Source organism: Carassius auratus, chromosome 26, assembly GCF_003368295.1.
Source record: "Carassius auratus strain Wakin chromosome 26, ASM336829v1, whole genome shotgun sequence".
Taxonomy (NCBI): domain Eukaryota; kingdom Metazoa; phylum Chordata; class Actinopteri; order Cypriniformes; family Cyprinidae; genus Carassius; species Carassius auratus.
This window is the reverse complement of record NC_039268.1, coordinates 353,140-376,343: the sequence shown is the minus strand read 5'-3', so window position 1 is coordinate 376,343 and position 23,204 is coordinate 353,140. Positions and strand designations below refer to the sequence as shown.

Sequence of the window (23,204 nt, the reverse complement as noted above, 5' to 3'; positions counted from 1 at the left end):
TCATGCTGCAGTACCTGATTTATGAAAATAAAATTATAAAACAGTCCCTGTAATTTGTAGGAAATATTATTGGAATAAATATATGTTTTCTAGCAATGTTTCACATGAACAATTTAATATATAATGATTTTTCCCCGTTTAAAATTGTTGTATTTATTTTCTTGATTCATCTTTCTTAAAGGGCTTTTATTTGTCAGGCCTGCTTTTGTATGTATATATATATAAGCTTTTTCTAAATAAAATTAAAAGTATAAAATACTTGTGATTTGTTATACACATGATTAGAATTATGGCTAAATACAACACATATAATTTTTTAGCAATGTTTTACATAAGAAGCTTATATCTAATGATCTTTCCTTTATTTTCTTGATTCATCTATGTCCTAAAGGTCTTTTATCGTAAGGCCTTCTTTTTTAAAGACTTTTTAGACCATTTCTACATAAAATTAAAAGTATAAAATAGTTGTGATTTATAATAAATCATTATGGTTAAATACAACACACTGTATACATTTTTAAAAATGTTTTACATGAGCAGCTTAATATCTATATTATAATGATATATATTACATTCCTAAATAAAATTAAAAATATAAAATATTTTTGTTATTTGTAATAAATATGATTATGGCTTAAAACATAAATGCATCTTTGTTTTTCATGTACAGCTTAATATCTAATATTTTTCACTTTTTAAATCATGTTTATGTTCCTGAATTTATTGTTTGTTATCAACTGTATTGGAGGGTTTTATTGTGAGGCCTGCTTTTGTGGTGACTAAATATGCAGGTATTTTCATTTTAAAGTGTTCCAGTTGTGTGTCTATAAACATGCTTTTAAAAGATAAGTAATCTAGTTATCAATAACTATAAAGTTACTAATTTATATCAATATACTAAGCAAAAAATAACCACCATGCATTATTTTCATATTTTGTACTTTCCTTTTTCTTTTGCTCTTTTATTGGCTGGTATTATTATCTTAAACCAAAATGTATTTTTAAAAACAACAAGATTGTTTATATTCTTACAAAAGGTCAAAAGTTTGTCTCCATGTCACACATACACACACAAAAAAATCAAGATTGATATTCAGCAACAAACAAGCGAACAAATAATCAGAATATGAGTAAAAATAGGCAAAGAATTAAGCAACTGCATTTCTGATTAACTCCAGTTAACTAATGCTTCTGTGAAAAATAGGCAACATATATAAGCAGTGAACAACACAAAATAGGAAATTATTAAACATCCATTCACATAATAGTATCATAAACAGTATCAAACACGCTCTCACAAATAAATAATTATTTTACGCTGGTCCCAAAAGACCACATTATTAACTTACTGGTCTTTACTCATATAATATTATAATATACATATAATAGAGTATCATGTATAGCCTGTATACGTTCATACAGCACCTTTCTGAGCAAGCATTGTGGAGCACTGCCTGTCTCCAAAACAGCAAACCGCTGGGGTAAATACAGGCCTGCATTGCAGATTTCTCATCTGAGTCTTGATGAAAGATGGTCTCTGTGTATTTGTAACCATAATAGAGCTGATATGTGCTGTGCAAATGACCAAGAGAGAGCTGTGAATTCGGTCTCATTCAAATAACCTTTCCCATGGAGACTTTCAGCCAAATCATTTCAAAGTTTCACCAGTTTAGATGAGATACAGAGGAAGGGACACATCACTTGTTTGGAGCCTTAGTCACATCTTCACTTGAGCACTTTGCAGTCATCTATCTCGCACACAGCGGCCCCATGATGGTTACAGGACATATTGTGCAGGTCTGTTACTGCTGCTCCGCTTGTGTTTTACAGGAAGACCTCTTTGTTTATCCACATGAGGCTGCGGGTCTCGTTGGGCTTGGCCTCGTACTCGATGCAGTTGAAGCTGTTGCCGAACTGGCAGTGCTCTCTCTTGTAGTAGTTGTAGTATTTCACTTGCCATACGGTTTCAAACATGCCGGCATCTTTGAACTGGCAACAAACAGAAGATGGAAGCTTAGAAACATTTTACAGCTCAGTTCTTTTTGTATACTCAATCAGCTGGCTGACTGATTTGTCTTTAGTTACAGAGGGGTGGTGCTTGTGTATCCATGCAAAATCAACACAATGCTTTGACACAGTAAAAAAGATAAAAACATGATATGTTACTCGTTAACTATCCATTTAAAAATGTACAGCAACCTGACATAGATTTAGATTGTAGTTTATGCAGTTATTATTATTTTTTTTTTCAGATTTACAATTATTTTATGTATCACAGGTTGCACTTGCACTTTACAAATATTTTTTTGAAGTTTTAAATGAAACATTATTGCAGTACAAAAAAATTACAATTTAATTTTCTTAAAAATTGTCAAGTTTAATTCATGTTAATTGCTTGCCATTTCTTTGTAATCTTTTGTATTCAGTGCAAACTGTTTCACCAAAAGTAAATCCTACAAAAAGTGTGCACTTTTTTTCATCGTGCAAACTCCATTTCTTGACATAATAAAATTAAAACTATTAATACACACTGTAAATAACAAAACGTTTGCCCAATATATATATATATATATATATGTGTGTGTGTGTGTGTGTAAGTGTGTGCTTGTGTTTTGGCAACAAGATGTTTTTTTTTATTTAGTCAACATTCTTGACTTATAGAAAACAGAATTTAGTAATCTATCAATAAACTACATTTTGTAATTTTTCTAAAAAAAAAAATCTCCACTTACAATTTTAACCTACTCTACAACTTAAGTTCAGTTACTGTCTTACATTTTAAAATATAATCAATCTGACAATAAAAAATGAAGTTGAAATTGGTTAAATTATTTTGATTAGTTAAAATAATGGGGGGATTTGACATGATTTCTAGAGCCCTGGTAGATGCCATGATGTTTATATGAGGTTGCTATGTGGTGTTGGTTTCTTATTGGTCCAGGTCAAATAGCCCATCCCCCAATCTGTGACAATCTGACAGATATGACTTTAAAACTAGAATCTGATTGCCTGTTTTATCATCTGTCTGCAGGTGCAGATCACAAATCATGCAAAGTAACAGAAGCAAAACCTTCTCAGTAATATGCAGCATCGTTAGGTCCATAGCTAAAAAAATGCGGCACCAGTTACAAATTAAATCTAATGCCTAGCCTGAGTTTAGCCTCGAAGCCCTAATCCTCAGTATGAACAATTTAGCATCTCGCAATTCCACACCACTTAACGATGAATTCTATTTTATTCTATTCTATCCCGAGTCCCGGCTGGGCTGTGTTACCTCTATGAAGACCTGCACAGGTTGTCTGTCCCCGCTCTTGGTGTGTGGCACTCCCTCAGTGTCGTAGGAGCCATTGTAGACGATCTGCTCCTCATCTTTGGACTGCTGCTCCAAAGGGAAGCTCTTTCCGCCGATTCCCATTGTGCTGAAATCCCATTCAAACAAGCGTCAGCCTATCTACCTGTTTAGCTTAATTGACACGCATCTGAAATTCCTTCTGTCGATTAAACATTGAAGGCTCGTGCACTCGTAACACATCCCCATTGCTCAGTTTTACAGCGTTTCTAAATAACGCAGGCTACTGCGCAAATAAAGAATCGCCTTATGTTCACATGCAGCAGTCTATTAGCAATGCTGCATCACATATACGATATATTTATCGTATGTGCACCTTTCTACCTCAGGATTGCGAAAAACATCGAGTGCTAATAGCTATTTTGCAACCACGTTTAATATCAGAAGCATATAAACGGGATCAGCTATTCGACTTACGTGGCCTCCGCGCTACCCGGCTTCACGATCACCTCGATTTTGTATTTCGATCCTGTTAGCAATTTGATTGTCCTGCTCTGGCCGAACCTCGTCCCGTCCACTTTATAAAACACGGGTCCGTCATTGGGTTGGATTTTCAAGGAAATCGCGATGTTTATTATCGCCGGAACGTCGGTCATGGTTGCGAGATAACGGAGGTCGATGTATTTCCAGGGCTGCCCGGCATTAACGGGATGACGGATGGTCCCAGGAAGCTGTTGAGAGATGCTGTGACGTCTACACAAGCCATCACACCCATATTAGCCAAGCAGCATAAATCGATGCTTTTGCATATGGATAAACTTGGCTCAGCTCATATAATGCACCAATGGCCATTAGTCTCGCGCTGGCTGGCTATCGCACACTAAAACAGGCACTTCTACTCTCTATTGTTTGTTTATGTATTTTAGTCATGTGTGTTGTATTTTACGATACAAAAATAGTGTAAATAGTTTATTAAGCATTAGATTTAGATCCTAACCCCACTGTGTTTGCGTCCATCTCTGTTATCCTCGCGATTAAAAACAGTCCCTGTCCAAAGTGCTGAAACTGAAGACTCATGTGGTGCTTCTCTAATGCTACCGCATGCAGTAGCTACTGGGCCATTTTTAAATGTACTAAACGCAAAACACTGCTTTTACGTGTTTAGTGAGCTTGAAATGTTAATAAATCATTCATATAATTAACTAAATTATTTATAAACCCATTTTTAATAGGCTGTTTTTTGAAGAGGTACATACGTTTACGTGATTTTTGTCTTTCCAGAAAGCTTTTCACCAAACAGTAGTAGTTATATAAAAACAATAGTCCTAATTAAAACAGTATGTGTGTAGATTTTTAATGGAGAGTCAGACCAATAATAGTGTCATTTAAAATTACATTTATGCCATTTTAAATATGAAGAGGAATATACATAATTTGATTAATCAGATAAGTAGATGCAAGTTATATTCTCATTTAACATTCATAATAGTTTTATCCCACAGATTCCTCCATTATGAGTTCATAAGGAATAGTTAACGCAAAAAAATTAATGTTTCTGAAAATGTACTCACTCTCAGGCCATCCAAGATGTATAAGAGTTTGTTTCTTTATTAGGACAAATTTTGAGAAATTTTGCATTACATCACTTGCTCACCAATGGATCATTTGCAGTGAATGGATGAGAAAATTAGTTTTTGTTGTTGTTGTTTTGCATTTTGCTACATTGGATGTGTCTAACTCCACCTTCAACTACATATTGGTTAAAATATCTCTTTTCATCTCAAATATCTCAGCTCATGTTTCGGTCTGGATTCACTTTTTTCTCCCTTTCTCTCTTCACCTACAGTTCTGACTGTAATTCGGTATGCGGAGATAAGACACTGTATTGTTTCATTTTAAAAAATGAAATAGGCTTTTCATTTCCACAGTGCTGGTTCATACATACTGGTTTCTATATGAATGATATATGTATGAATCTTACACTGCAAAAATTGTGTTTTTTAATGTAAAAATTTTTCTATATTGTTTTAAATGATTCTGTGATTATAAAGATATTTGCATATTACAGATAGCAGCAGAAATGGATGAAGAGGCCAGCACTGAAGAGGGAAGTATAGCATTAGGACACATAATATTCATTAATATATATTAGCTTTGATATAATATTAGTTGCATGATTTAAGGCAAAACACTTTTTGGCAGTGACTCTAAAAATCAAATAAATTAACAAAAATCAATACTTAAATCCAAATGTGCACAGTTTTGTTGATCTATACAAAAAGAGGGAAGAAAACATCCATCTATAAAATGATTCCATCATATGAAACCTATAAAATCTTATTTTCCATAACAGTCTCAAGCAAATTAAGGTAATACAACTAAAATGTTGGCTAACAAAAGCCACATTATCATGTATTCTGGCCGCCACACTCTTTGTGCTTTTTTGCAATACCGATTATAAAATTATTTGCCCAGCAAATGTTTCAGTCTTAGTGCTTCCATTGTAGACACAGCTGATATATTTCAGTCCGTTGGCAGGATCCCAAAAGCCTCTTCCTGCTCTATCTATCTAGTTCTGCCTCTAGTATCTCTCCCCATGTCTCCACGTCCAGTGGACACATGCTGTTAGGCGGGATTTCGTCAGCAGAGCGGATGTTACTGTATCGGCCCTTCAGCCACCTCCGCTTTACACAGCCTTTCCTGTAGTTACGCACAAGAGTAACCTGGAACAACAAAATTAAAAAAAAGAAAGGTAAATAAGAAAAAAACAGCAGAGATAAGAACAAAATGCAGCAGAATTTTAACAGCAATAACCTTCCATGAACACCCAGCAAGCCTGTCCCCATCCACATCCCTTTGGCAGATAGCCAGCACTGTAAGACAGTGGCTCCTCCACAGCTGATCGCTGCCCTCGATTATATCATTCCAGAGTCTGCAGGTGAGCGAGGCCCGGCACAAACTCCTGACGTCCAGCTCACTGAAGATCTTAACACTCATCTCTGTAGGAAGGGTCTCTGTAAAGTTCTGCTGAAGTGGATCCTGGTCACCAGGGATCAAGTTGGATGCTCTATCTCGGCTGAAGATTGTGCTGTTGCTCCTTTTACAGACATGCTGCATCTCTCAGCGTCCTAGAACAGTTTCACTTTGATTGTCATTGAGTCCAACACCAGTTATTAGTATAACAGATACATATGTGACCCTGGACCACAAAACCAGTAATAAGTAACTTAGCCCAAGTATATTTGTAGCAGTAGCCAACGATACACTTGTTTATTAGTAAAAAGCATTGCTAAAAACTTCATTTGGACAACTTTAACGGTGATTTTCTTAGTATTTCAACTTTTTTGCACCCTCAGATTTTAGATTTTGACATAAATACATGTAATTGAACGATCGCAGTATCCGTTCGTGGCAAAAGCCTCCAAGTAAATCTGGCTAACAGTGTCTAAAACCGATTTTAAAAACAAATACGAAACGGTCACATCTATATAACTCTATCCTGTACGACAAATTAATGATATTTATAAAAAAAAATTAAATATTTGTATTTGTACACACACATACCAACGGAGGCGTCCTGACAGCGGAGGATTTAAATGTCTGCGTTTGTTTACACCGGAAACCTCACAAGACAAACCTCGCCCCGTTCCCACTGCGCATGCGCGTTTCTCCAGCGGAAATTTGAAATTTGAGTTTTAATTCCGCATTAGTAGTTTAGAATTTGCGTTATAGGTTACAGTTTTAAGTATTCGTGTCCTAAATTTGTGCACCGTTGTGGTTAACGTTTAGAAAGGGTCCCACGCGTGTGTTTTACAGCGCATGCTCGTCGCGGGGGTCACCGGAAGTCCGAAAATTATTATTCGTTTCTTGTTCCACATCTCGTTCAGTCAGCGCAGTCAGCTTCTTCAACGTTTTTCATGTTCACAAAGCAGCGAAAGGTTGACTGTAACGAGTTCGTCTTCGGAGCCCAATTAAATAGTAAGTCATTTCAAGTAATAATAGGAGAGTCTGTACTGAGAAAGTTTTAAAATAGCAGCGCATGCGAGCCCAAATCAGCACTTTATAGTTAGTTACAGTGAACTTTAATTCTTCTGCACAGATGCCAGGCTTTGAGCTGGAGCAGGTGGACGGTGGCAGTCCTATAGAGCTGCCCCAGGGAGAAACTGTCCTGGGGAGAGGACCCTTTCTAGGGGTAAGTGGACTATTAGTACTATGGAATGTGTTTTTTTTAAACTAACATTTCTTAAATATATATTAAATTGCATGCTAATGCGCTTTCCATTGTCGAAATTCTTGAGTTTTAATTAACTGATGATTATTTAAGTGGCTGAACTTGAGCTAAGTCTGCTGTGCACTTTTATAGAAATGCATTTTCAATGGTAAATAGCCATGGAAGAATTACCCAAATAAAGTAAACTGGCTGTATGTTAAAGCTGCATGTTTTTGCATCATGTGCAGTGAGTTCATATAGATATATGTTTTGGCATATTTAATGTTTTCTTCCTGTTGGTTTAATGCAGAACATACAAGACAAATGTGTTACTTTCAGTTTCATGCATGAGGAATTTATCATTGAGCAATGACAATCAAAGCCCTCAAGATGGCACCCAAACTCTTATGTCGGAGGGTTAGAAATGGGTGACGTACTGAGGTGAAATATCTCATAGAAGGGTCTATGAATTGACAATAAAGCATAGACAATTTATTTTTAAGACCCAATAAAATCAAAAAGGGAGTTTGCTTTAAGGTCATTTATATGCTAGTGTACTCATACAGAGCCTTTGGCATATAAATAAATACATTAAAAATCTTTATCTTGCAAAAAACTCTTGTTTCTCAAGAAATCTTGTTTATCTTACGCCAGCTTCCGGTTTCATAAGCAAATATGCCAAGAAGACAAAACAGAAAGCTGGAGTCGTTTCATATCATGAGGTCTTTAAATCACCCAGATCACAGTGAAGTGACCTCATGGTGTCACTGTAATGTTCTGCTACACAATGAATGACACTGAGCTGACACTCACTCAGCAAGCAATGTTTATGATAGCGGTGGGTGCCATTGAACACTTATGATTGGAAGTGACACTGAATTCTCTTCATATAGCAATACATACACTACTGTTCAGAGATCTGAAGTGGATAAGATTTTTCAAAATGTTTTTAAAATAAGTATTTTAGTGACAGCAAATTAAATAATAAAAAAATCATAAAATACTAATAATATTGTGACATATTATTACAATTCAAAATGTATGTTTTATATTTTAATATATTTAAAAATATAATTTATTCCTGTGATGCAAAGCTGAATTTTCAGCATCATTACTCCAGTCTTCAGTGTCACATGATCCTTCAGAAATCACTCTAATATGCTGATTTGCTGCTTGAGGAACATTTCTTATAATTATCAATATTCAAAACAGTTGTGCTAATTTAATTTAAATCTTTTCAGGATATTTTGACCAGTAGAAAGTTCAAAAGAACAGAATTTATATTCAAGTGTAGAAATGTTTTGTAATCTTAGAAATCTCTTCATTGTCACTTTTGATCAGCTGAATGCATACTTGAATAAAAGTAAAAAAAATCTTAGAGAACCCAAACTTTTAATGTTTTGCACCATTCAACAGAAACATTCATACATTTTCAGATAAAGCGTCAATTCACTTTGTCTTTGCCCTCCACCAGGTGAATGATAAGAGAGTGTCCAGAAACCACGGCGTCCTTGAGAACCTGAATGGCCAGCTGCGTCTGAAGCCTGTAGGTTTTTGTTAGTCATCTGATGTGGGCTGAGAGTCATGATTGTGGTTTTGTCATTTTATACTCTTCTGTCGAATAAAAGTGGCACTCGCCCTTTGATGTTAAGAAGACATCAAAAGCATCTTTCTCTCTTGAGCAGCTGTCTCTCTTAATTATATGTGTTGTTATTGTCTGTTAGTCATGCTGTCATAGCAGTGATGATTGCATTTGGCTAATGTCCGCCTCCATTGATCTTTCGGCTCTGATTATATAACAAGCCCTTGATTCGTGATTCTCATGAATATTCAGATTATTGATACCTAACTGAGATAATTCATTACACATACTTTTTTTCTAGCTCCACAAGCTTAAATCGGTGTTGTTATTGTTAACTAAAACTATTAAATTGTTTTTGTTCATTAAAATGCATCTGTAATAACATAAAATATAAATATTAGATGGAGAAAAAGTTAAAAAGTAAATGCATTTTAAAAAGAAATTGAAGTTGTACTTAGTACAAAAAGTATAAAACTAACAAATATAGCAAATTCTATATAAACATAAAACATATAATAATAAATAATACTTGCATCAGAAATATTCAGACATTGCACTCATACAGGAGACAAATCCTGCCTGATTCCTTCCTCTCCTCGTTGTCTCTTTCAACACAAGGTGGCAAAGTAATTCTGATTATGCCTGTATGTAAAAGACATATGCAAAAAGGCTTCTCATTTGCATGTGATTGACCAGTATTCCTCTCCTTGCTATCCTCTAGACGCACCTGAACCCATGTTTTATTCAGACGAACATTGTGGCTGCGCCTCAGCCGCTGAAGAAGGACCAGTGGCATTGCCTAAAGGAGGGCGACATCTTCTCTCTCATGCCTGGGAAATACATCTACAGAGTGCATGTCAAAGAAGATGATCAAACCCTGAGGTGATTCAGCCGGTCACTCGCAGGCATTCATTCATCATTCAACAACTACAGAGCTCCGTCTGTTTGGCTATGCAGGCGTGCAATGATTTGCAGCAACCTCTCTATTTATTTTACTTCTTTAAGGAAAGGGTTAATATAATGCCGTTGAATGCATTTTTTTTTAAGTCAATATGAAATCAAATTGGCACTAATTCGGATTGAAAACACTTTGTTCATTTTGACCTTTTCTCTTCAAACCGATCTGTGACCGCTGGGTTCACATCAAAGAGCACTTTTATTGTCTTTCTCCATAATGAGCACACCAGGCACGCTCAAAAGGGATGCTCGGATGATAAACACATGATAAGATCTGCCGTGACAAACAGATTCTGAATCTGCTGATTTGCATGCATTTAAAAGTCACGCGTTTCATCTGTGAAATCAGTCTATTAGGTGGCTGTCTTCTTTTATGGTGTGCTCATGCTGACGAGGGATTGTTGTTTTTGTTGATGAATTGTTTTAAAGACTGGCGAGATATAGGCCATTTACAGTGATTTTCACCGCTGGTTCTTCACAGAAACAGTCAGGGGTTTGAGGAGGAGATGGAGGTGGAGAAGTGTTCGAGTGGACCAGCAGCACCTTCTCTAGACTCGGCCACACTTGAAGCCAGCAGCTGCACGCTCACAACCCCGTGCACCACACTCACAGAAGATAAAGGAACGAGTCATCCTCCACACACTCTTTCCTCTCTAAACGAGGTGTGTGTGTGTTTTTACATACTTCTTATGAGGGATCCTGTACATTAAACAAAAATCTTCCTATGCAGTATGAAAAAGTATGGTATTTCAAAGGTTTGGATAAGTATGGAAAAAGAAAACACAGTATGGAAAATTTTTTTTTTCCAGACTATTGCCCCTTTTTTGATGGTTTCATCATTAATGTATAGTATAGGAAACATTATTATACTGCATCGCATATCTTGCCATAGTTTGGAACATATTTTCTGATTTGGTGCCCTAAAAACATTTCTTACCATTATTATCAGTGTTGAAAACGGTGGTGCTGAATATTTACAAAAACCCTATTTAAAGGGATAGTTAACCCAAAAATGAAAATGTTGTAATCATCTTTTAGTCACACTCAAGTTGTTCCAAATCTGTTTGAGTTTCGTTCTTATGCTGAACACAAAAGAAGATATTTTGAAGAATGTAACTAAACAGGTTCTCATTGATTTGCATGGTATGAAAAAAAGTATTTTGGAAGTCAATGATTAGCGTCAACTGTTTGGTTACCACCATTTTTCAAAATATCTTTATTTTGTGTTCAGCAGGAGAGAGAAACTCATCCAGGTTTGAGGGGTGACTAAATGATGAAGGAATTTTCATTTTTGGGTGAACTGTCCCTTTAAACAAACGGACCCATGCATGATTGTATTGTATCCTGATGTTTCTTTTTGCTGGAAGTTCTTTGCTACTCGTTTTATTCCAGGAGCAGCAGGACTCACTCTGCTGTTATTGCTGCTTTGACTTTTATTTGTTCATTCCTTTCACATCATCTGCTCTCTGTTTGCTGTGTAGTTCCTTATCAGAAATCATAAACATATTTAATACTCAAATGTCTTCAGTTTTATACTTTTTCTATACAAAACTATATAGCCTACTTTCAGCTCTATAATTTCTCTCGTCTTTGTCTGTTTACATATAACTCTATAACCTACTGTTCTGTATCACTTAAATACTGACTACTATTGTCTTTATTTATTACAACTCTCAAAATACAGCATTTATATACATTAAGCAATTTTTTTCCCCTATAACATCAATAATTTTTGTATGTATTCATTTTTTATATATGATTTAAAAGTGATTTATTTATTATATTTATTATATTTATTACTCTTCTATACCTTTCTGTCTAGACGTAAGATAATATTCCCTGTCCTTCTGTACTCATCGTCTATATACTTTTCTTATCTATTCCCACCTCGCTTCTATACGCTACTCTTTTTATCGTTTTCTGTATTTTTGTAAACTCCTCAATACCCTGTATATTGTCATTTTCAAATCTGTTTCTATCTTGTGTTTTCAAGGCATCCACAAAGAGCCCACAGGACGAGTCTGATGTGCCACAGAAGAAGCGGATCTTGCCGGCCTGGATGATGGCTTCAGCCAAAGGTCCAGTGTTCTGTCTGTTCACACTTATAAAAAAAAAAAGCACACATCTGCCAAGTGTCCGGTCATCACGGTGACTGTACTCAGCCTGTTGTTGAGGAACAAAGTGGAGAAAGCAGAGTGACTTGTCAAATCAGTTACAGACCTATGACTCTACGCAGTCAGACTGGGTTCAGATTGGGCCCAGATGTCCTCCTCATCCTCGGGGTTACTCCCCTGCCTCCCGCAGCTCTCCAGAAATGCAAATGTATCGCTAATGTGCTCACGAAAAAGAGCAAGTGTGCTACTGACTCAGCTGTTCATCATGTGTATTTGTCTGTCTTGTGTTTCTGAGCACGACTATGTCTGAGACTGAAACTGCAGTTAAAACGGGTTACGGATGCTTAGTGTGTGAGTGAGCATTTGGGAGGACTTTCAAACCCTTGTGAGCAGAGCCGGAGAGCTCTTGTTTTGCACCTGCAACAGTCTTTTTGGACTGAATCAAGAGTTGAGCAATCCTCTTCTTGCTCGGTGCACAGCACACACATGTGCTCTTCATCTGCACACACGTACCATGTTGGACAGATGTTTGGAGACACTGACTCATGAGGCATTCAGTAACTGTTCTGTTCTCTCTGTCTGCGAAACGTCCATGTCACCTGTCATCTCTGACCTTCTCAGTGCTGCAGGTCCATCTGGAGCCCCTCTGGGGTCATTATCTCTCTGTTGTGTTCCTACAGATCATAGAGTTCATACTGGAGCAGGAGACCACGATTTTAACAATTTTTTCCTTGTACTTTTCACTCGTGATTATTACTCTTGTGTTGAATTATATAGTGACCAAAAACTTGCAAGTATCGTCATTGTCCATCAATAACAGTGTTTTTGTGGCTCTTTTGGAGCAGGTGAGAGTTCAGGGGTGAAGGCCACACCTACAAAATCCAAACGAGTGGCTACACCCAAGAGGACAGCGGCACCCAAACGTGCTCGAGCCAAGCCGGTGTCATCTGAGGAAGAGGAGGTGGAGGAAGAGATGCCCAAAAGGAAAGCAAAGAGACTGAAGAGTGACTCTGAAGATGAGTCTGGGCCGCAGGTAAATCAGCTGTTTTACACAATATGAGATTACTGACCCTAGTGTATTACTGTTTATTATATTATATTATATTATACTGTATGCATGTATAAATAATTTAATTATTATATCAATCAATTATTTATTATTCACTTTTTTAATTTGTGGTTACTTGATGTATGTTTGTATAATTATAATTGTTATAACTTTATTTAAATTACAGCAATATAAAAGAAGTATCAGTAAGTAGTAAAAGATGATGATGATAATATTAATAATAATTATAAATAGTACGCTAATAATAATAATAATAATAATAATAATAATAATTATTATTATTATTATTATTATAAACCATGATGATAATCATAATAATTCATATATTTAATGATAAAAATAAATTCTATATAGATATCAATAATAATATTTTTTATTATTAAGTATTACCATTAATAAATTTTACTATTTATCTGTTGACTTTTATAATTTGCTGTTGCTGTCATTTTGTAAAATTGGCAGTATAAAAATATATATTATTAATTGTATTTAAAAAAAAAAGTTACATTGTAAAAAGCTTGCTTGTTTGTATTTATATTTATATTACCTTATACATTTCTGCCACTCTGGTGGAATATTGTCATTTTGGGTGTATTAAGAATCTTAAATAGTAAAAATAACGAATAAATCCTCTTCTTTTTTACTTTAATATTTGTACAGTTTGTTTTATTGTTATTGTAAACATTTATTTATTTGTCTACCCTTTAATAGTACATTTCATTAGTAAAAACTGTTAGAAATGATTGCCAGAATACAGTTAATACCTGCACTGTGTTGCACTGAAACGTAAGCAGAACGGAGTATTTACTGTGTGCATGGATGTCCTGACAGGAGGAATCAACCGCTTCCAAGAGCAGCAGAGTCGGATCAGTCCCGGATGAAGAGAACAGCAACGGTTTGATGGAGCGTGATGGAGCTGAGGTCACACCAGGAGCTCAAGCTGAAGATCCCAGTGATTCTCAGGTCAGCCTGGGATGCATGCAGAAGATAAGGCTCACGGAGAGCAATACAAGCACCAGTAAGGTGAAAAAACAGCGACGGACACAGTGTCCTTACGGCATCTCCTGCTACAGGTACTGCACCGCAGGACTGAAGAACCTTGCTTTTAAACTTAGCTGCTTTGACAAGTCGATGTTTAGACATTACTACTATTACTCCTCAAGACAGTAGAGTGGCATAAACCTAACTTGAAATATTTCTAGATCAACACTGCTAATTAGTTTGTTGGAGCTCATGTTATCTCAAAGATAAGATGCTAAAAGAGGATTAAGAATGAAACCATCCCAAGCAAAAGCTTCTGTGAGAAATAGTGTGCGAGTTATTTCGGAGGCATATGCAGATGTTTTCCCTAACCTCTGCTTCTCTGACGTTGATTTTTAATACAAAAGAGCTGAGAGATAAAACAAAGTTGGTATTTTAGCTGGAGGGCGCTGGCCCAAACACAGCGGTGAAGCGTGACACGCGGTTGTAAACTGTTTGCATTTGTGAGCGGTTCAGTTTTCTGTTGGGACTCGCATACCATGCATCTTTTTTTGTTCATTCCCTTCCAAACTGTCCTTTAGACACAGCCATAGAGAAGCTACATGCACTTTAAAATCAGTTTTCAGAGTTTCATTCTGTTGCTCATTTAATTTACATTTTGCATTATGACGGGTCACAGAATGACAACAACAAGATGAAATGAACAGCTGAAATACTGTTGAATAGTACTAGACTAGCTGTCAGTGTAATTAAGTTGCATGAATGCTTGTGATTGGATTCATTTGCCTTATTGTGTTTCAGCGTGCATTGCATATCACTCAGCAATTGTGTTTTTCCTCTCGGCAGAAAAAATCCGGTCCACTTTCAGGAGTGCAGTCACCCTGCAGACAGCGACTATGAGGAAGAGGAGGCAGAGGATGATGACGATGACAGGCCTGAGTGTCCGTACGGTACCCACTGCTACAGGTGACAACAAACGAGTTTAACCACACCACAATACTTCTTTTAAATGCATATTTAGTGAACTTTATTTTTGGATCTCTTGAGTTGAGAATCCATTGTACTTTGAAAACTGTCACTATCAGAACTCAAAACGTCCTGCTCAGAATTAACTTTTGAAAACTGACTTATTCCGAGCATATTAACATAAGACTGTCCACTTTAACACATCATTTTAAGAAACCATGCAAGTGGAGCTCAGGAAGAAAATATTAAGTATGCACTAATTTGCAGAAATCTGAGCATCAGATAAAGCCGGGTTAAAAATTCTTGTTTCATTTTGTTGACATAAAGGCTTTTTCACAGTGGATTTCGTATATTTGATTTATCACTTGTGTATTTTGAATATTTTCTTTCCATTAGTCTGACACAAGATATTTTAAGTATCCAAAATAGCCCAATGCATCAAAAAAAAAAAGGATTTGCCAGTCTTGCCTTAAGTGAAAAGTCTATTAGATTAAGTGTAACTCTAGAGTTTGTTTAAAGTTTCTTCTTCTTTGTGCTTGCCTCAATATTGCAGGAAGAATCTGCTTCACAGGAAAGATTACAAACACACTAAATCACCACGTGAGTATTTTTACATGTGAATTAATGTGAACTGTGTGCCACTGTTAAATATTTGGTGTAAGATGAAAGGTTTGTTCAGATCTTGAGCTCTAAGTCTAAAGGGATCATATGACGTTGCTAAAAAAAGAACATTATTTGGTGTATTTGGTGTAATGAAATGTGTTTATGCAGTTTAATTAAGGTACAAAAACACATTATTTTCCACTTTACTTTACATCTTCTGGACTGCTATCAGAATTATACAGGTTTTTTTCTGCATGTAGGTTTTCATTGGAAATAAATTGTGCGGTGCAAACCACGAAAGCTGAGTGAGGCTCTTGAATTAGACACATAAATCTCTACTTTGAAGTGTTTTGGAAGGTTTAGCATCTCAAATGACCAAGTGCTTGATAATGGAGTGCTTTAAATCACCCCCAAAAAATACTTCTTTAAAAAGTGAAAGGTCAGCTGGCAAAAGATCATTGATTCGTTTCTGAGCCTTGATCGTGTTAGGATCCCCACTGTCTAGAACAGGGTCAGAAAGCTGTCATAATTCATCAAGAATATCTTAATTTGTTGTCCAATGATGAACAAAGATCTTAAATGTTCGGAATGACATGAGGGTTAGTAATTAATGACAGAATTTTCATTTTTGGGTGAACTGTCCCTTTAAGTTAAAACAGTTATTTGAAATCAATCAACTTTGCTGTGTTTTGCCCCAGGAAAATATTGATATCCTGATATCTAAGTGCAGCAGTGAGTCATGTTGAAAGCTTCCAGACATCTTACTTAAAAAATCAGCATGTCTTAAAGGGGTCATGAACTGCCTTTTTTATTATTTTCTACTGTTCCCTGAGGTCCACTTATAATCAAGATTTTTACATTAAAAAAATCATAATTTAGAAGTAACAGGCTATTTTCTGTTCTGTTTTTAGCCCCTCTCATCAGCACGCTCTGTTTGAATAGATGTGGCTGATTGTAGACTCTGAAGTAAACGCCCACTGCTGTGATTGGCTAACAGTTGTGTATGTTTGACAGTACATCCTTCACAGATGGTTACTGCTGTGATTTAGTTTTAAATGATCTGTTATAACAGACAAAGCAATAGTGATCACGTCATAAAAACAGTTACTTACTCTTGTGTTGTGACATTGCTGTCGGATCTAATATAGTCAGCACTTCATAGTCTTCTACTTTCAGTCTTTCTGAAAATCACGCGTCGAATTGTGCCTGAATTCACATTAAAATGAAGTTAAGAAAGGAGTTCTTAATGACGTATTCTGCAGCTTCATAAAAAATAATGTTAATCTACTCTTTTCTAATTTTCGGGTCAGATGGAAGGATATGCAAACACTTTGTTCACACTGCTTGGCACTGCACAGCAGTGGGCGGGGCTTAACAGACAGTGATGTCGAATCAGTGGGCGGGGCTAAACAGGCAGCGATGTATAATCAGTGGGCGGGGCTTAACAGGCAGCGATGTAGAATCAGTGGGCGGGGCTACACAGGCAGTGATGTAGAATCAGTGGGCGGGGCTTAACAGGCAGCGATGTAGAAGCAGTTGTTGGTCATCTTCTGCGGAGGCAGTGTTTAGACCCACTATTACATCATTGAGTGGCACATTCCACAATTTGTCATCTTGGCAGTCTGCTTTCAATGTAAGTTGTTTTTAGACAAGAGAGCTTTTAAATAAATTGACTAGGTTTGTTGGAATGGTCATCGCATCTTAATTTGTATAAAGAGCTTTGAAAGTGCGACCAACAATTTCAGTTGTCTGAGATGCAATAATCTTGACATTCTGAGATGAAGAATTAACAATATGTTTATTCTTCTAACTCATGCATATTTAACGGCCACAAATCCGTGTGCAGCAATGATGCCAGATTCTGAATCATTTACCTTTGGACTGAATGAGTGTAATGTTTGGTGAGTAACCTGAGGCTCCTCTGGGCCCTAGTCACATTTGACATAATTAAACTCCTCTTAAACTAATTGAAAACATGCTGCATGGACCCTGGGGCAGAACAGACTGCACATATGCACATCAGCATCAATCAAAATAAACATTAGAAGATTATTATCTTAGCTTTTGTGACATTTGATTGTTAGCAATCACCAGTGGTTTCATTAATAAGTGATTTGTATTTAATGTTTCATGAAGACATAACCATTTTGGTTATTTTCCTGCTGAAAACAGTGTAGTGCGTGCCAGATGCCACATAAAAACCAGGCCTGAGACCACAGACGCTCGCAGCTGTTTTAGAAACATTATCGTTCTCTGAAGATCTTAAAAATTTAAGCTTGTTACCATGCAACTGGACAAGAGGTTTCTTCTTGAGCCGTATTTACATTCACAAGGGGTCAATGTGAAATACAGGAGTAAACCGGGTCTCAAATCTTTCATTCAAACCACATTTCATGCTGTTTTGTTTACCCAGCCAAGACCGCAGCTGCTGATGATGAGGGTGAAGATGAAGATCGTTACGAAAACAGTTTTATTAACGATGAGAGCGAGGAGGAGGTGGATGAAGACTCTGACTATGTGCCCGAATCAGACGACAGTGGCAAAGAGGACATTAAACGTCTGCAGAAAGAAGCGAAAGCGTTCCTCAGGAAGAAGAAGTGACTTTTGTTTAGGGTATTTTCCATGAAAACAGCTTCTAGACACTAATCTCACAACAACTATCACACATCTCATACTTTCGGAGAAGGCTTTTTATAAAAGTGTTAGTGTTAAAAAAAAGTTCCTGACCTTTTACCTTCACTATTTAAGATAAGTTTGTGTGTGTATAAATTTACATACACATACATTATATATAAAATCTTATTTTCTTCACAATCTAATGTTGGTTTGTTTTTAGAGCCAGGTATTTTTAAACTTTTCTCTTATCCTGTCTGCGTTTTTGTAAGGCTGCTCCATCTCTTTTTAAGTCTCTTTTATATTTGTGTGGGCATTTTTTTTTTTTTTTTTTTTTTACTGTCTGGCTGTTTATTTTTACTGCTGGGTCTTGATTTGACCGTGGTTTAAAGTCATAGGAAAAATAAACACTATTATAAACCGTTTAGTTGTGCACGTTTTTTTTAATGCTTTTTAATTGCTATAATTACAATACATTGGGCATTTCTACATTTTACTTTCATCATAATTTGTCTGCCAGTGACATTTATAGAGCAACAGCAAAGGTACAAGTATAACTAACATTGCTGCTTTATGAGTTGGCCTCCTAACTGAAATGTTCCCTAAATGAGCGATTTCGAACCCTATTGTGCATCACTCAGATAGCGCTCTTTAGGTGAAGTTCACCGGAGGAATTGAAGAAACATCAGGAGTTTTACCTTGTCTGATGCAGCTTAAGAATTTGGACAAAAGGAAGCATCTCAGTAGGCAGGCTGTCTTTTAGAACAGCATTCACATCAGAAATGCACACCTTGATACCTGAAAATGATGTGAAAGTGAAAGTGACGTGTATGGTGACCCATACTCAGAATTTGTGCTCTGCATTTAACCCATCCGAAGTGCACACACACAGAGCAGTGAACACAAACACACACACACACACACACACACTGTGAACACACACCCGGAGCAGTGGGCAGCCATTTATGCTGCGGCGCCCGGGGAGCAGTTGGGGGTTCGATGCCTTGCTCAAGGGCACCTAAGTCATGGTATTGAATTTTTGGGTGAACTATCCTCTCGTTTGACATAAAACTTCTTGAGTTCAAAAATAGCGAGAACAGAACAGTCTCTGACAGCAAAGAATTCACTATACAATATGCATTACTTGTGTATTACATTTCTAATTCTAGACCTAAACTCTGCGGGCTACCATTTTTACAAATGTATTATTATTATTATTATTTTTTGGAGATTAAAGTTCTGTCTATGATGCCAGCCACAGGCGATGTGATGTCGCATCCTTAATCCTTGGCATGTCAGCTTGAGTATTTGTTGTAAAAAACAAGTATTTGTGGGTAAAAACTATATACATTTTATTTATTATTTTGTTTTAAATTTTTAAATTTTTTTTAGAAAATGACATCTCACCAGGTAAGTCCCTTATTCTTCTGCTGGGATCGTGTAGAGCCCTTTGAAACTGCAACCCATTGGCCACAAATGAAGACCACTAAATGGAGAAAAATACTGAAATGTTTTCCTCAAAAACATTAATTACTTTTCAACTGAAGAAAGAAGACATGAACATGTCGAATAAAAGTTTCAGGAAATATATACATTTTATATAACTCAGACTGGATTCGTCTGAACGAAGAAAGTCATATACACCTCGGATGCTTCAAGGGTAAATAAAAAACGGTCTAATTTTCATTTTTGGGTGAACTAAACCCTTAAGACATTCTCTTCCTTGTTTTACATAAAACATCTTGAGTTCAAAAACAGCGAGAACAGAATGTAACCGGACAGCTTTTAAAAAATTAAAGCTAAAAAAAACACCAATTACGAGTCTTGATGCTCTGTATTGCTTCATCAGCTGCTGCGCTCGTGGAGGTTTGAACATCAGGCTGTTCATCCATCAATCTAAAGGAGCTCGGTCTGACTCGAATTCAGATTCTTTCTCAGGGCGATGGTCCTGACAGTCAGTGCCCATTCTTTTTATTCAGCTGAAGAGAGGTTTTATTTCTGTTATCTGAGATATAATAAACACTGTGTGAGGGAGGATATGTTATGGCAGTTGCTTACAGTTGCACTTGCTCATGAAATGAACCAGACGTTTAGTCTTTCTGCAATCATCCGTTCCATTCCAATACTGCTCCAAATGTACATTTATTCCAGAAGGTTGGAGTGATCAAGTCTCATGTGCATTTTACACACTAATTTGTATGACTCCTATGTGTGAGCTTTTGTTTATTACTCATATAAATGCTTTAGCAAAAAATATTTATATTCCAAAAAGAAAACAATGCGTTGCAGATAATGGGGGAAAATGCTACATGCAAATAATTAAAACATACTCATGCATAGTTGACCTATGATTGCAGATTAAATATGCATATTCTTTTTTAAAAGGGAGTAAGAATGCTTTTTATATTAGTTCCAGAATACTTAGCACAACTTTAGTTCCAAAATACAGATACTATTTTTTCTGATTCTTATCTCTCAAGAGAACAAGCTGATATGCACCATTGTTTTGGCTTCATAATCTGTCTCACGTTCATCAGACAGTTTTAATTCGTGCCATTAGTGGCCTGACTGTAGTGAATCAGATTAAATCAAACCCATCCTGAGTTTCACCCAGATTCTGTTCAGGATTTAAAGATGATCTCTTAGAGATGGGAAATCACAACATGCTACCAACACAGGCTCATTCCTGACCTCCCATCTGGCAGCATAGTCACAATTACTTTTTTTTATTTTTTTGGTAGGTGTCAGTTTTTTAAAATTTCCACGAGATGAATGGGATGTCTCGTGGCTTTTTTGGCTTACCTTAATCCCTGCAGACGCACTATTTGTCCTGGACAGGAGAGAAAATGAACAGAGAGCAGCCGTGTGTCCACTCTCAAAACCAAAGATAAACAGTTCAGAACCATTTGTTTCCACATGCTGTTCCACACATTTACTCTTAATCTAGTCTTGTGCTGTGAGATGGAATATTGTGTTTGAGTATAAGCATATTATATAAGAATATCTCCAATGCACACTCAAAAACGAGTCCAAAAAGTGTGTTTTGCCTTAAATTGTTTAACAAAACTATTCATTTAAAAACGAATTGGGTCACAGACATTTAAGAGGGAAAAATATATAGCCGTATGTAGTTGGTTTAGGATATCAAAATGAATGTATTGAAATTTTTAAAGGTAAGGAAAATACTCATTATAGTTTTAATATATTGTGGTGTTATTTTAAGGATTTTATTATTTATCTTTTCATATCAATTACATGTTTTTTTTGTACGATGATTAACTTTGTTGCTGTGCTGAGTTGCATATTAGGTCAAATGCAGAATCAGTGTCCTGAAGCGAAGCCAGAGAACTGCTGATTTAGACAATAGGGACATTTAATATTGTGTTTTAAACAGCTTATTTTATTAAAAAAACCTTGGCTGACTGGGGTCTTTCTTGGGCCAAGGTTTATCTTGGATGGGGAGCGTTGGGTGATGCATGTGACTGTTCACAGTTTGAGCCACAAATAAATACCTTTTGAAAGTTGAACCTGGAACATCCAGAAACCCCGTTTAAGCCATAAAAGAATTAAGCTTGACATATGCAACACACAAATAGAGTTTATATTAATGATTTCATAGGTGCCCAAAAAACTGGTTAAATTTTAGAGTTCAGTTGTGTTTGTTGGAGGTGAGAAGGTGGGGGTGGGGGGGGGGCTTAACAGTCCAGAGAGGGTGCAAAAAAATGAATTAATTTGAGAGAAAGTAATGAATGTAATGAAGTATGCAAATTCAGCCTCCTTGTGTTTCTTATATACAGCAGCTTCGAAAAGGCATACTTTATCATTTTTTTTAATAGGCTATAACTTCTAATGCCAACTGCCAAATACGAAACTTGCAAATTAATTTTATGAATTCGCATTAAAAAAAAAAGAAATTAGGGATCTTTTTCTTTTATTATTTTCTTTCATTTTTATGTATTAATTTTTTTCCCCAACATATATTTACTCATTAACCATTAAGTGTCAGTCACTCTCAGTGCCAGCTGGCAGGAAAACATTGTAAATTCTAACAGTTCTTTACAATAGTTCTTTACAAGTGCCAGCAATTCATAAAACTATCTCTAGATAAGCAATTACTTTTATGGCACATGGAATGTGAACACAATTAGTTTTTTTTTTTTATATATAAAAATTGAGGCCATGATTCGAACAAGTGGTCCTAAGGCTAAGTGGTCATTAAAAAAATAGATACACTCTTGGTCTTCGGTCAAGAAATGACCGACCATAAGAAATTAATAGGAAATAGACAAAAATACAACAATTTAGACAATTTGTGTGCACACGTCAGGGAAGTCACACACACACACACACACACACACACACACACACACACACACACTGTAGAACTGTAGAATTCATGTGGATTTTTCTTAAGTATTTTAAATTTGGTTGTCAGTATATTAGAAAGGTTAAACTAATTTGAGTATCCAGTCTAGCACTAAGTTAATAATAATTAATAAAAAAAATACAAAGTTCACTTTTTAAAACTTTTGCAAAAAAAAAAAAAAAAATGTTGCTGCCATATTTTACACTAAAATTCTGCCAACAATAGCAGGTTTTTATTTTTTTAATCTACATTAATTTAGTTTATTTATATTTTTATACTTGTGTGAGTGTCTGGGCTGATTTTAAAACCTCTCCACAAATAATGCTAAATGACGACTTTGATTTCCAAAGAGTTTGCCGTTCCTAGTCCATTTTTATAGTTAATTTGAATTAGTCAGTGATAGTTATTTTTCCCACCTCACCCACCTTCTTGAATTCATTTTTTATAGAGCTTG

The 23,204-nt window shown here is 36.0% G+C and overlaps 3 protein-coding genes across 3 annotated transcripts; 1 reads left to right on the top strand and 2 right to left on the bottom strand.

The window, feature by feature from the left end:
• Positions 1–678: 678 nt before the first annotated feature.
• LOC113043990 (CB1 cannabinoid receptor-interacting protein 1-like) lies at positions 679–4,173 on the bottom strand. Its single transcript, XM_026203557.1, has 3 exons — positions 3,767–4,173; positions 3,275–3,419; positions 679–1,989 (listed from the first exon to the last, which is right to left on the bottom strand). Exons 1-3 carry the CDS (start codon positions 3,943–3,945, stop codon positions 1,825–1,827), a joined length of 489 nt encoding a protein of 162 aa, XP_026059342.1. The 5' UTR covers positions 3,946–4,173; the 3' UTR covers positions 679–1,824.
• Positions 4,174–4,867: 694 nt separating this feature from the next.
• Positions 4,868–6,947, bottom strand: LOC113043989 (F-box only protein 48). Its single transcript, XM_026203556.1, has 3 exons — positions 6,854–6,947; positions 6,104–6,417; positions 4,868–6,012 (listed from the first exon to the last, which is right to left on the bottom strand). The coding sequence occupies exons 2-3, from the start codon at positions 6,404–6,406 to the stop codon at positions 5,851–5,853; spliced, it is 465 nt and encodes a 154-aa protein (XP_026059341.1). The 5' UTR covers positions 6,407–6,417; positions 6,854–6,947; the 3' UTR covers positions 4,868–5,850.
• Positions 6,948–7,054: 107 nt separating this feature from the next.
• On the top strand, positions 7,055–18,809 carry LOC113043988 (aprataxin and PNK-like factor). Its single transcript, XM_026203555.1, has 11 exons — positions 7,055–7,267; positions 7,389–7,481; positions 8,974–9,045; positions 9,803–9,963; positions 10,520–10,700; positions 12,032–12,116; positions 12,998–13,185; positions 14,053–14,294; positions 15,049–15,168; positions 15,722–15,768; positions 18,185–18,809. The coding sequence occupies exons 2-11, from the start codon at positions 7,389–7,391 to the stop codon at positions 18,370–18,372; spliced, it is 1,377 nt and encodes a 458-aa protein (XP_026059340.1). The 5' UTR covers positions 7,055–7,267; the 3' UTR covers positions 18,373–18,809.
• The last annotated feature ends 4,395 nt before the right edge of the window (positions 18,810–23,204 follow it).

What these genes read in the sequence shown, in the direction of transcription:
- LOC113043989 (XM_026203556.1), bottom strand. Translation starts at nt 6,406, where the DNA reads ATGCAGCATGTCTGTAAAAGGAGCAACAGCACAATCTTCAGCCGAGAT. An exon ending in TTGCTGGGTGTTCATGGAAG is followed by an intron (nt 6,013 to 6,103) that starts GTTATTGCTGTT and finishes TTGTTGTTCCAG; the next exon opens with GTTACTCTTGTGCGTAACTA.
- LOC113043990 (XM_026203557.1), bottom strand. Translation starts at nt 3,945, where the DNA reads ATGACCGACGTTCCGGCGATAATAAACATCGCGATTTCCTTGAAAATC. An exon ending in CCGGGTAGCGCGGAGGCCAC is followed by an intron (nt 3,420 to 3,766) that starts GTAAGTCGAATA and finishes ATGGGATTTCAG; the next exon opens with CACAATGGGAATCGGCGGAA. An exon ending in CTGTGCAGGTCTTCATAGAG is followed by an intron (nt 1,990 to 3,274) that starts GTAACACAGCCC and finishes GTTTGTTGCCAG; the next exon opens with TTCAAAGATGCCGGCATGTT.
- LOC113043988 (XM_026203555.1), top strand. Translation starts at nt 7,389, where the DNA reads ATGCCAGGCTTTGAGCTGGAGCAGGTGGACGGTGGCAGTCCTATAGAG. An exon ending in TACGGCATCTCCTGCTACAG is followed by an intron (nt 14,295 to 15,048) that starts GTACTGCACCGC and finishes TCCTCTCGGCAG; the next exon opens with AAAAAATCCGGTCCACTTTC. An exon ending in TACGGTACCCACTGCTACAG is followed by an intron (nt 15,169 to 15,721) that starts GTGACAACAAAC and finishes TCAATATTGCAG; the next exon opens with GAAGAATCTGCTTCACAGGA.